Source organism: Cucurbita pepo, chromosome LG08, assembly GCF_002806865.2.
Source record: "Cucurbita pepo subsp. pepo cultivar mu-cu-16 chromosome LG08, ASM280686v2, whole genome shotgun sequence".
Classification (NCBI taxonomy): domain Eukaryota; kingdom Viridiplantae; phylum Streptophyta; class Magnoliopsida; order Cucurbitales; family Cucurbitaceae; genus Cucurbita; species Cucurbita pepo.
The window spans coordinates 10,011,779-10,025,295 of NC_036645.1; the positions used below are offsets into that span (position 1 = coordinate 10,011,779).

The 13,517-nt window shown below is 36.4% G+C and overlaps 2 protein-coding genes and 1 long non-coding RNA gene across 5 annotated transcripts; 2 read left to right on the forward strand and 1 right to left on the reverse strand.

Moving 5' to 3' along the window:
- Positions 1-759: 759 nt before the first annotated feature.
- Positions 760-5,193, forward strand: LOC111800895 (50S ribosomal protein L22, chloroplastic-like). The gene is made up of 7 exons (XM_023684800.1): positions 760-985; positions 1,513-1,658; positions 2,329-2,411; positions 2,536-2,700; positions 4,098-4,208; positions 4,495-4,561; positions 4,645-5,193. Exons 2-7 carry the CDS (start codon positions 1,538-1,540, stop codon positions 4,923-4,925), a joined length of 828 nt encoding a protein of 275 aa, XP_023540568.1. The 5' UTR covers positions 760-985; positions 1,513-1,537; the 3' UTR covers positions 4,926-5,193.
- Positions 5,194-5,955: 762 nt separating this feature from the next.
- Positions 5,956-10,390, forward strand: LOC111800893 (protein EMSY-LIKE 1). 2 transcript variants are annotated; one of them, XM_023684797.1, is made up of 11 exons: positions 5,956-6,067; positions 6,167-6,347; positions 7,032-7,231; positions 7,328-7,437; positions 7,545-7,665; positions 7,869-8,054; positions 8,315-8,383; positions 9,206-9,451; positions 9,530-9,598; positions 9,705-9,768; positions 10,168-10,390. In XM_023684797.1, exons 2-11 carry the CDS (start codon positions 6,320-6,322, stop codon positions 10,224-10,226), a joined length of 1,152 nt encoding a protein of 383 aa, XP_023540565.1. In that variant the 5' UTR covers positions 5,956-6,067; positions 6,167-6,319; the 3' UTR covers positions 10,227-10,390. The 2 variants fall into 2 exon arrangements, with proteins under 2 accessions (XP_023540565.1, XP_023540566.1); XM_023684798.1 differs by having other exon boundaries at positions 5,957-6,067; positions 7,069-7,231.
- LOC111800896 lies at positions 10,315-13,466 on the reverse strand. Of its 2 annotated transcripts, XR_002816050.1 has the most exons (4): positions 12,233-13,466; positions 12,069-12,144; positions 11,430-11,591; positions 10,315-10,788 (listed from the first exon to the last, which is right to left on the reverse strand). It is a non-coding gene; the product is annotated as an uncharacterized LOC111800896 (long non-coding RNA). The 2 variants fall into 2 exon arrangements; XR_002816049.1 differs by having other exon boundaries at positions 10,340-10,788; positions 12,069-13,457.
- Positions 13,467-13,517: the final 51 nt, after the last annotated feature.

The following is a 13,517-nucleotide window of genomic DNA, read 5'->3' on the forward strand; positions in this document are numbered from 1 at the left end:
CCTACTAATGCTAGATTGACTCGTATCAGACTATCGACTCATGCTAGTCAATTTATCGATTCATGCTAGAATAATGACTCGTATCATACCAACACGAATCAATCTAGTATGAGTTTTGTCACCATGTCGCACGAGAATATCAAAGGCATCAAATCTTAATTTGAATTTCGAATTCTAACACATAAATCATTACATTGGCATTAATCTTAATTCTCAATAGCATTAATCTTAATTCGTATTAAATAACCATTTTTTAAGCACAAACATCAACACATTGGAAACTTACTTAACCAAAAAAAAAAATTAATTAACTTCGGAAACATGTTGTATGTTGCAAATTTTCATGCGCAATTGTTTGGTATAATCTATGTCAATGGTGTTTAATATTTTTCTCGAACAATAAAATTCATATTTTCAAACTTTTCTACTGCGTTTCTAGAATTTTTGAGTATATAAATCCAAGCTCACTGACAGAATAAGTTTTCATACTCTTATAAAGGATTTCCGTGATCTCATATTTGAAGTGAATATTATATATGAGTAGAATTTACTGATAATGAAAAAAATAATGAAAAAATTAATTCTATAATTTTAAGAGTTTAGAATTTACCGATAAAAATAAATAAAAGTGGAAGATTAAAATGGTAATTTAACCTTAACGGTAAATTCATTTACCCATACGAACATTTTGTTTTAACCTAATAAAATTACATTGTGTATTCCATATGGGAGAAGTTTAGGGCTGTAGCGTTTATACCCACGACTCACACGCATCGCTAGGCTTCTTCTTATATCACTTCCGCGCACTTTCCTCTCCCGACTCTCTGCTCAGTTCAGCTCGCGCCTCTTCTTCCCTCTCGACTTGCGAAGGCCATTTGTCGAATCCCCATCGTTTGCTGGCGATGAAGCAAGAGTGATCGAAGTGTGCAACCATTCCACAATCAGCACGAGTTCTTCCATTACGATCAGATTCATTTCCCGTTTGGTATGGCTTTCGTATTCGTTTATTGTTCCATCTGCTGACAAACTAGCTCGACGTTCTTCCTCTGACCCATTTCAAAGATCAATTGCATTCAGATTATTAGCATAGTCAATTGAGTTTCTGGATTTGGACTCTTTTCTGTCAGCTACTCTGAGACATTGGTTAAAGTGCAGAAATACAAGGATATTTTGGATTATTTAGTACCTTAAATTTAGGAATTAATCCAGCAAATTGTTGATTGCAATGTGGATTGAGCTGCTGTCGTTTTGATTGTGTTGGTTTCATTTTTTTTTGTACCCTGGTTGAGGAAAATGTTGCCATCAATTCGCAGTTTCTCCTTTATGTTATATGAATCATAAAGTTTGAGAAATGATGTGATAGGAGATGAAATTGTGGATTTGCTGTAATAGGAAGTTTAGTGATGAAGTTCTCTTCTTTGTAATTTCTTATGTTGAATCTCTAGTTATCTGTTGGGTGACTAATTATCTTCAGTATTCAAAGATTACGTTGTCTTTCTTTTTGGTTTTCAGGACTTCCGCAGTATTCTTTTTTATCATGGGTGGTTGGCAAAGATGTATTCGGTCCATGCTTGGCCATGTGCAGAAGAGAGTGGAATTGAGTTATAATGCAGCTGCCAACTCTAATTGTTATCGCTCGCAATCCACTCTTTCATATGGTCAGTGATACTTTCTTTTGGATGAGTGTATGAATCATATAAGACCTTCCAGCCCATTCAAGCATCAACATATCGTACATATAATAGAAACAGAAAATTATTTGCTAAGTTGTTCTACCTTGCAGAATCATTAAGCGTGAATATTGATTTGATGAAGTATGTAAGAACTATAACCTTTACAATCTGCCTTAAAGTTATTCTTAAAAGTTGAAAGTGGTGGAGAAAAGAAAGCAGAAAACTGTTTTCAAAACAGCTTCCAAATAACTCGATCAATTTGATTAGAGCTTTCTTTTGGGTTGTGTGGAACAAGAGGAAACAAAGGTTTTTGTGAACAATGAGGACAATGATCAACCCATAATATTACATTACTTAATAGCATTAATTACCCTAAACCTTATGATAGACTTGTTCATAACATTACTTGGCTATCTTGGTGTAAATTGTCTTCTTTATTCAATCTTATAACTTGTTCCTCTTCTCCAATATGGAATCCGAAACGCGATTAAATAGGTTGCAATCCTGGTAATTTGTGTTTTTGAGAGGACTCCCTCTTCAAAATGTTCATCATATTATTTGTTCATTACAAAACTGTTTTGCATCTGACTAAAATCACTAGAACCACAGAATCTACAAAACTGAAGTTCCTGAGTTGAATCATTTTCTTATGCAGGGCAGTTGCCTTATTTACAGAGACTTTTGAAGCCATCCTCAACGGGCCTTACACAGCCTTACTATCGGTGTCTCCAACAGATGGTACACATACCAACCATACCATCCACTAAATCTTTATGATAATAATTTTGATAAAACACTTGTAATCATTATATTTTCTGAAACATGTCTTCACTGTATTATCATTTTTTTTTTCCTTTTATAGGGAATTTCCAGTTCAAGGATGTTATTAGCAGATAAATCTGAGGAACCAATTTCATCTCCTCTGACTTCTGCTTTGGCTATAAGCAGTGGAAAAGATGGAGATACAGACCAGAAAGTAGTCTCTAAACCTTCCAAAGTCCAAGCTATATTAAAGGGAATCAAACAGGTGAAATCTTTAGATTCATTCTTGTTACTCACCAAAAGCTGAAGTAAAAAGAGATGAAAGTCATAATGGAGTGAAACTTGCCAATTTTTTTAAGTTTGTGATTTTGTAATTATAGAACTTGATAAAATTTGAATTTTTTATGATTTTCAATTCATACATCAAACTTATTAGATTTTAGGACAAAAACACTCTTGGTGTTTGAAGTTTGAGTTTGATGTCTATGTGGTCTGTGAAGTTTGAGTTTGTTGTTCATTTGTTCTTTGAAATTTCAAAAGTGACACTTTTAGTCTGTGAGGTTTAGAAAATAGTTCAAAATGATTCTTGAGCTCATTTGACTGATGATTAATATATATATAGACAGATGATGTTGATATGCTAATTACTCGCTTTCTGACTGGGTAGATCTTTTTATGACTGAACATGTTAGTTGGTCATCACATTTCTCTCTCTTTCCTATTTTCCTTTCTTTCTTTTTCTCTTCAGCGAACTTTGCTAGCACTAGTGTAACATTCACTGTCCGCTTTCCTATGGCCTCTTTTTTCTTCTCTTTCTTCCATTCTTCTTCTAATTTGCCTCCATCAAACGTGCACCACTATCTCCTCTTCCCTGTCTCATATGCCACTGCACTTGTTGTAGCTCACCCTCTCGTAGACTTGAAACAAAGTTGAGCTACATGTTGCTGACGAGATGGTAGAAAATGTGACAGGGGAGGAGGGAGATGGTGATCTTTTCATTAGTCAACTTCCAGCCAAATGAGCTTAGGAATCATTTTGAACCTTTTCCAAACCTTAGGGACAAGCCTCCTTTGAAACTTTTGAAACTTTGAGGACCAAGCTGAAACAACCCAAGCCCACTGCTAGCAAATATTGTCCGTTTTGGCCTATTACGTATCGCCATCAACCACACGGTTTTAAAACGCATCTACTAGGGAGAGGTTTCCACACCCCCGTATAAGGAATGCTTTGTTCCCTCTCCGACCAATGTGAGATCTCACAATCCACCCGCCTTGGGTGCTTAGCATTCTCGTTGACACACCGCCCGGTGTCTGGCTCTGATACCATTTGTAACAGCCCAAGCCCACTATTAGCTGATATTGTCCGTTTTGGCCCGTTGTGTATTGCCGTCAACTTCACGGTTTTGAAACGCATATACTAGGGAGAGGTTTCCACACCCTTATAAGAAATGATTCGTTCCCTCTCCAGCCGATGTGAGATCTCACAAAGCAAACATCAAACTCAAACTTCCAAGGACCATAAATGTATTTTATATATTGGTTTAAGTGTGGTAACTCACTTTTTGTTGATTGAAGTAGTTTCCACGAGGCGTTGCGACTCATTTGGTTTGCCTTTTATTTAAAAAGAATTAATATAACTATTACATTTGAATTGTTCTACCAGAGTCCCAAAAAAGTCAACTTGGTTGCTGCTTTAGTTCGAGGCATGCGTGTTGAAGATGCACTGATGCAGTTACAATTGACTGTAAAACGAGCTTCAAAAACTGTTTATCAGGTGAAACACTATCTTACAGTGCTCGATGTACACCTCGTTTACCGACGACTGTGATCGAATATTATTTGATTTCATTATTTGGGATAGTCTGCCAGACTTGAGCATACAAATGCTTGAGTTTAATGAATGATTTTGGAGCTGGAGACCATTTTATTTTTAGAAAATTTCAAGTTAATGCGAGTTTCATGTCATAAATTGTTCTCCCATTTCATATGCAATATGTAACTCCTTTGGTATTGATAAAAGTTACCGATGATTTAAAAATTTGTGTTGTGACATTTCGAAGGTCATTCACTCAGCCAAAGCAAATGCAACCCACAATCATGGACTGGATTCAGATCGGCTCCTTGTTGGTAAATGAAGCAATCATAGACAAACCATTGTTTATATTTTATGGTTTTGTTTATTTAACTTCACTTCCTGTTATCTTGTACAGCTGAGGCATTTGTAGGAAAGGGATTCTTCAAGAAAAGAATATCATATCATGCCAAAGGAAAATGTGGGATCAAAGTTAGACCAGAATGTCGGCTAACAGTAGTTCTTAGGGAAACAACCCCCGAAGAAGAGGCAGAGATTGCGAAGCTGCGAGTTAGAAAATTCCGCAAGCTTTCCAAGCGCGAAAGTCGACTCGTACCTCATAAGCTTATCGAAACCACACCTATCTGGAACCGAAAGGGCAAAGCTAGAGCAAACGAAGAAGGTCGAATGGATTCATAATCTCGTCTCTTTCTTCTTGTCATTTCTTACTTTCATGTCCTTTTGTTCTAGACAATGTAGGCAGGATAAGTGATTTTAATGTGGTAGGAACCCAAGGGATAGCTTTTGCACAAGGAAGCCTTTGCTGCAATCACGTTCTGTTGTTTTTCTGGCATTCTTGTATAAAAATCATGTGTCCTCATTTTGTGGAGGATTTTCTTTTGTTTCGCTTATACAATCTTCACAACTTTTCACAACTTTTTTGGATTTGAATGGAAGACTGTCTCGAAAAGTCATGTGATGACTTGTTTCACTTACATTTTTTTTTCGGTGACTAATGAAAAAAATTATTCATGTGGTCGAGTTACCGACTAAAATTAAGACCAAATATGATAAATTCATATACATTTTTAATTGTTATATTCACGAAGATTAATCTATAAGATTTTTGACTAATGACATGTTAACCTTTCGACCTTCTTTATGTCCTCATTATGTTCTCATTGCATCTTTTAATTCTCCGAGTTGAATTATGGATCTCTCAAAATCAGTTGACAAGTGATGGTTTTTAGCGGTTCAAGTGATGTTGCCCTATATGCTCGTATAGTTCACTCTATATGCTCGTTTTCTGCAAAATAAACATATACATAATTGAAAGTACAATTAAGCCACAAAATTAGCACAAAAATATGACTTTAAAATAACGTATTTTATAATATGTTTGCTTTAAAACATAATTGAGAATATATTTTTATCATTTATATCTTAAAAAAAAATTAATGTTTTTCTTTAAAAATAACATTTAGTTGTGTAATTCTATCCCTAATAATTTGGAACAATTCTATTCCGGATAATTTGGAAAGGGCACTATTGCAATTTTTAAAGTAATAAATTATATATATATATATTAAAATGTGAAGGATTAAATATAAAAGATTTATAAAATGCACGCTAAATTAGAAGAATAAAGGAAAAAAAAAAAAAAAAAAACATATATTTAGCGAAAATTTAAAATATATTTTGTAATTTAGATAATATATTTTCGTTATAGGGGGAAGTTGTTTGGAGCTTCGGGGCGTTTGGCGTTATTTTGCAGGTTCGGTTTTCATATTCATTGGGGACGAACACCATACCTTTCTTCTAAACATAATCATCAAGCACCAGTAAGCATTCAGTTCTTCCTCAGAACTCTCTATCTCTCTTTATATTCCTCATTAATCTCTCGTTTTATCCATACCCTTTTCCATTTTTCACTCTTGCAGTTCCCTATCGATCGATTCGCCTCACTGCCATTGATAAAGATCCCGTCTTCTCTTCCGTCCAATCCACTTCTCAGCTTCTTCCCTGCTGAAAATCTTCTCTAAACCCTTTCAGCGCTCTTTCTTTTTCGGTCTTTTCAGGTTTTCTCGTTGATCATGAACTATGAAGCCTCCGACAGTAGCGGTAAGTTGGAATTATTTGGGTTTTGTTGTGTCGGATTGTATAGTTCTTCCGAATGTAATTTGGGGTTTTTTGTTCTTTGAGCCCGGTGGGCTCTTTAATTGAGGAATTGATTTTTTTTTTCTCGAGTACAAGTGCCTGATTAGGTGGTTACTTTGACGAGGGCTGGAAAATAGGTTTTCAGTTTTTTTTGGTGTTTTATCGGAAAATTGGGGTTTGAGGTCACTTGGGGCATCCATAGAATGAAGGTTTAATTGCGTTAAGTCCTTTGTTTCTATGAGTTCTGGGATTCTTTTTTGCGTTATTTAGGTTTAATTTTTGCATTTATTCGCGAATTCTTTAAGCGAAAGGACCAGAAAGGGAGATTTTAGGGCATTGTGCTCGATCGTGTTGGATAACTTTTCTTGCTTGATTGGCAAGCCAAGGTGGTCTCTTTGGTTCGTTTTTCTCGAGGGCATAGTGAGGCAGGCTTGAACGAAAAGGAATTGTTGGACCTTCACGCGGAGAAGTTGTTCCATTTGGAACTGTGAATGTAATTCCGTAAGGTTAAATTGTTCATCATTAAGGCAGTTTATAGGAGCCCAGAGGATGTTATCAGAATATCACCACTTTAATGGGGAAAATGATGAGTTATTCTAGGTGTAACATCCTTTAAAATCATGTATCCTGTATATGAAATAACTGCAGGTACTGATGATGATCTTCCACCATCACATCGTAACAGAGTTTCTAGAGGAGGACACATTTCTGGAAAGGGGAGGTCTGTTTTGAGTTCTTTTCCATACCCTAGAGTACGCAATATGGAGGCCCAGATTCATCATCTCGAACAAGAAGCTTACTGTTCAGTACTGCGTGCATTTAAAGCCCAAGCAGATGCCATTACCTGGGTGTGTCCATCTTTTTCAAGTTTTGCTAAAAAATGTTCCACGTAGTGTTTGTTGTAATATGCTTCTTTGAGGTTTATATGAAACTCTGTTCGGCAGGATAAAGAAAGCTTGATAACAGAGCTTAGGAAAGAATTGAGAGTATCAGATGACGAACACCGGGAATTGCTTGCGAGGGTTAATTCTGATGATATAATTCGTGAGATTAGGTTAGAATGTTTCTAAAGCAATTTAACTCTTAGAATTTGAAATCATTTGAGAGACATGTTTCTTCAACTCAATTGTGTGTTTGTGTTATGTTTTGAGATGGTACTAGGGAGTGGAGACAGGCTGGTGGGAACCTAAATGTGAGACGCAGTTCGTCCCAGCCAATCCATGATGTTGTTCCCAGTCCAACTGTTTCAGCATCCCGTAAGAAGCAGAAAACAAGTCAACTGGTATCAGTACTTTTGCTGGCTTTCATATGTCAATTTTGGCCCCTAAACCTTGTTTTTTGTTGCATTAAATGGCTCTTCCCTACTCTTTTGCCGCAACATATACAACATGGTTGTCTCTATTTTTCTGCTTATTTTAGCTGTCTTCATTTTTTTCTAATAAGAATACATCATTGCCTGGTTTTTCATCTATGAAACCGATGCAGCACTCTTCTTCAGTTCCTGCTGGAAGTAGACAGTTAAATAATCATAATTCTTCTGGAGCCCTTCTGGCAAATGAATCTGCTGAAGCTCCACCGTATGACACTTTAATTGGAAGGAAAGTATGGACCAGGTGGCCTGAGGACAACAGCTTCTATGAGGCTCTCATAAAAGACTATGATCCTGTTAAGGCATGTTTGAGTCTCAGAATTTCCTTTGCCTTGTTTAAGCCTATTTTTTTGTATAACCGTTTCCTATTTCCAGTCCTCTTAAGAAAGCCCGACAGAAAAAAATGGTCTCTTACTAGTTGCTACATCTTTTCTGCCCCATATTGAATCTGATAAATACCAGCTCTAGTTTCACATGCATGGAACTCTAGCGTTCTCCCATAGCACCTGTCAATTTCCTTTGTGCTGATTGCCGATTATTCTCTACACTTACTTTTTTTCAGGGTCAGCATGCCTTGGTTTATGATATAAATACAACACGGGAGACATGGGAATGGGTCGATATTAAAGAGGTATGGTTGGGTATTGCCTTTTCTTGTGCCAAAGAATTTCTCTGCATCTTTTGAGTGAGGTTCTATTTGTTTGAAACTGTGACTGTGTGGGTCTATGGAGTGACCTTTCCAAATTCTGTTGACAAATTTTAGGAAATGCGTGAGAATTCAACAAGATTCAGTACATTCTTTTGAAAATGTCTTTTCTGTAATTTTCAGCAAGTGTTTTCGGGTGCATGAATGATGAAGCATGTTACTGAGACCTCTATGTTAATTATATCCTATTTTCTTTAGGCTTCGTGCACCCTAATTCCTTCTCTTAACCACTTCTTCATACGTGCAAATGCATAAATGATTAATCAAAGTGTAATTTTGGTGACATCTAGTTTGGTTTGCTGGTTCCTCTGCTAATTTGTAGTACTATTAATTCTCTTATCAAAGTTTAGCTTGATTAGCTCAAGAGACCAAAAAAAAAAAAAAAAAAAAAAAAAAAAAAAAANAAAAAAAAAAAAAAAAAAAAAAAAAAAAAAAAACAAAAAAAAACAAAAAAAAAAAGGAAAAACATCGTTCCAACCCATTTTCCATCATTTGATCTTATTTTTAAGTTGGAAGATTGGCATCCGCAGTTTATTTGGATAACCTGTTGAGACGAAGATTTTAAGTTCTCTTCTTCCCAGAAGCATTTACTCAAGTTCTGGACATTTTTTATGTAACTTTTAGAAGTTGCTTCGTAGGATGCTATGCTGTTTGCATGAAGATTGCTTTATGGCATGTTTTACATTTTGGTGTGGTTGGGTTGTGAAGCTTGATCTTATGCAATGACTGATGTCCTGCTACCTGCAGATCCCACCCGAGGATATTCGATGGGATAGCGAGGATCCAGGAATGTCTCATCGAGGAGGTCATGGTGGACAAAGCCGTGTTTATCGAAGATCCCAAAGTTTGGGTGGTTTTGCTCCTGGTTCTGGCAGAGGGAGAGGACAGTCAAAAAACCAACCCAGAAAGGAACTTTCTCCATCTCAAAATGGTGTTGGAAAGAAAGTGTTTGACGATATAGAATTACTTAATACAGAAGCATTGGTAAAGGAGGTAAGCATATAGATATTGGAAGTAAATGAATAAACATTCAAACAGTAATATCCAATTGGTGATTTTGAACTCCAACAGGTAGAGAAAGTTTTCAATTCAAGTAATCCCGACCCCGAGGAGCTTGAAAAGGCGAAGAAAATGCTTAAAGTATGGTCCATATCATGCTATTCCAATTCCTTTTTTCTCTGCCAATCTTTCCTGTTCCACCTTTCCATTCAATTACGAGGTAAATCGTTTCATATTCGATGTGCAGGATCACGAGCAGGCTCTTGTGGATGCAATTTCTAGACTAACTTGTGCATCTGATGGTGAAAGTGGTAATAAATATATGTGTACTTAATAATAGTCCCTGCATTTCTGCTGTATATTTCATATCTTTCTCTATTAGGTAGAAAATAATCACTTCAATGTGTTTGTATGAAGAAAGAACCTGGAACAGGTTTCAGTTAGCAATTTTAACTATTTTCTTACCGCTCGTGTGTATTACCCCTCCTTTTCTACAGAATAATTGCAGGAATTTCTTCTCTTTTCATTAATTAGTATCAAAACAAATGGAGATAAATGAAACTTGGATCTTAATCTTAAAGTTACACGACATTTACCAAATTTGTGAAGCTAGTGATTTCGTTAAATTTGACATGAGGCGTTGGCTTCTTTTACCATTTCTATTAGCGAAGTGGATGTTCCATATCTAATTATCTTCTTTTAATGCATAGCAGAAGGGGCGCAGCCAAATGTTCATGGCCAATTAGTTGAAAAAAGCAACGATACTTGAGCTACCAAGTGCAAGTGGCAGTGCGAGTGCCATCCCAACAGCATCACATTGCCAAATCTGAATATTGAAATGTCTTACCATTACTGAGTTGTACCAAAAAGTTATTATGTTAGTGGATCAAATTCTTTTGTTTTTTCTTTTCCTTTAATGGGTTTTTTCTTCCAGGTAGGAGGGAGAGTTTGCCTTTCTTATGAATATCTATGGCACTATATGAATAGTAGACAAGATTGTGAAAATTTAGCCCTCTGTAGCTTCTAATTGCACTATGGCTTCAATTCCTGCTTCATCAAACGCTGAATTCTTCACTCTATCTCATGCTGCTGCATCAATATTTGTGCTATCTGTAAGTTGTATCGTCGATTCATCGCAACTGCAAGCCGATGCAAACACGAAAGTAAAATGGATCAGAAAAATAACCAAGTGTTGGAATTTAGCCTTCTGTAGCTTCTAATTGAACTATGGCTTCAATTCTGGCTTCATCAAAATCTGAATTCTTCACTCGTCTCTCATGCTGCGGTATCAATATTTGTGTTGTGTAAGTTGTATCTTCGGTTCATCGCAACTGCAAGCCAATGCAAACATGAAAGTAGAATGGATCAGAAAAATAACTCTCCAAGTGTTGGTAAATGAATTGGGGTTAGACAAAGAATGAGAGTTGTCCTTTTGTTTTCCATCTGTATTGAAATGAGCCCAACTTATTTTCAACAGCTTTAGAAATGGAGTTGCCTTAGAAAAGTAATGTGAGGTAAATCAAACAACAACCAACTCTAGGAAACGCTTCTTGATATGTTGCATTAGTCAATGGGATAAAGAATAACCCGGACATTCCTTTTCCAAGGTTTCCAATGTCCAACAACTACTAATCGGTCATTCATACACTTACCTCGCCCCTAAATTGGAACTGACACTTGCCCCTTCACAGAAATGCCTACTTATGCAACATATCAAGTAAGTCCAGTCAGGTGTGGCAGTGAGATGGATCGTCGTGCATGTAACGAAAATGGAAACTCAAATGAGCAGCAACAATATCAGGTTTTGGAGGAGAAAATTTTGTACCTACCTAAGAGATTGTTTTCAAATCATTTTGAACTTTTGGTTTTTAACCTATCGCTATGAACTATGATGGGTTAGCCAACTAGTCAAGAAGACAATGTAAATAATAATGAGCTTTTAGAGAGAATTGAGTTCAAGTCAGGAAGTTACCTTGACCACCAAAGTATAGAAGAATAAGGAGTTTATCCCATAGAATAGTCGAGGTGCGTACAAGCAGCCCGGATGCTCATGGATATTAAGAAAAGAACTACTTGCACATGCTCATGCTTCTTGTATGAAAAATAATCTCAATTCTTCTAAAATGAAAACATCCTGTCAAAACAGATTTAGAGAACAAGATAAGAAATTTAGAAACTACTAGAAGCAAGATAAGAGAACAAGATAACAGAAGAAAACATCATGTTCATTAGTTTTTGTTCTTGGAAATAGGAAACTGTCATAGAAAAAACAGCTCCTAGCCAGCTGCTTAATCATGCTCAAAATTTAAAACTTTATTTAGTCGTCGTTTAGCAGTCTTTCACAAAAAACACAAGAAAGATGCTACTAATCAACCAACATAAGTATAGCACAATTGGCATAAAAGATGTACCCTCGATCAAATATCTCACCCGACACATTGTTGANGAGTGAAAACAAATAAAAATAAAAGTAAATTAATATAAAATAAAAAAATAAAAAGAAACTAGACCATTAATCAATAATCCAAAGACGATAAAAACTTAGTTTTCAATTAAAATGTAAATCGAAATTCAAGAAAAGTTGTCTCTGCCATTAAAGAAGATCCCCTACCATTAATGAAGATCGCCGTCTGAACAGCTCTCCAATGAACTCCCTTAATGGATGAAGCATCCAAGTACGAGTAGACCTACACAAAGAACCCAATTAAAAAGCATAGGGTGGAACCTAGAAACATGCAACAGCACAAAAGAATTCAAATCCTTAGAACATTATACCTCTATTTTCATCAAAGGAGGCATAAGATTCCCAACTCCAATGACTCGAGTACTTCATAAACTAAAGATAATAAAACATCGTGTATGAATATATTAACACAAAATCAAACCCACCTCCACCTTCACCTTGAGACCCCTCCACTCATTTTTGTAGTTTAGTTTCTCGTTACTTCGGTAGGCAAGTATCACACTCCAATCTGGCAATCTCCCAAAAGAACCACTATTATCTAAGGCAAATATGGAAGATTTGAAGAATCTCGCTGTTCCAAGTATACAATCAATTGAGGGCAATACTTTAAAAATGTAATTACAACCAAAGAGCTGCATAACATAAATTATTATTCTTCGTTCTCTTTGAGCCAATCTAGTAATCATGAAAAATAGACTGGAATAAAGAGAGAGTGGCAAAAGGTCAACTTCGATAAAAAAACACACACGTCTACAGCCAATAATCTTTTGTCAAGCACCCCCTCTTACCCCCAAATGCATGGATTATAAAGTTTCAACAGATTAATTATGGTCTCAGTCAATTCAAACAAACTCAAAGAAATCAAGTCCATGTCAAAATAGATACCCCTCAAATCCAAAATCTTGAGTACCACAAAACAGATTATCGCCGATCGGAGCTGTCACTAGAGAACACAGCGAAGAAGCAAAGAAAATCATTCAAACTAGAAAAAAAGGAGGTTCCATCTCCTCCATCTCGAGCTACGCATCAAGTAAAGGACCACTCAAGTCCAGTTAAAGGGGGAAACGCACAATCCAGAACAACCAAAATACCCATCAAAACAGATGCGAAATGAAGAAAAATCCTGCAATTGAACCTACCAAACAAAAATGCGAGTAGTGCATAATTTCCAGGAGTGACTCTCGCGAAGAATCATCCAATCGCGGTCGAATATCAGGGCAACCAATGAGAGGCTAACCGGATGATCTTGCCGCGCACGCCTCTGATATGGATCGCAACAGCTGGAAAATGCTTTACAAGCCAAGCGATTAGCGCTAAACGATTGAGCGGCAAGATGAAAACGCCTGAAGATCGAAGCCAAGAAACCATGGCTGTAGATTGAAATTGTGCTTTACTCGATTCAATTCCGTTCCTCCTGATTAAACATAAAATCAGGACGAAAAGTTAATCAATGTTAGAGAGAGAGAGAGAGACGGAAAGGACATTGAAGTGCAGCTGACGCTAAGATTGAGGGAGGAAATGCCGATGTTTTATTTAGAACCAATCCTTGAAGGTTTGTCGACATGTCGTTTTGAGCTTTGAAATCTTTAATCCATC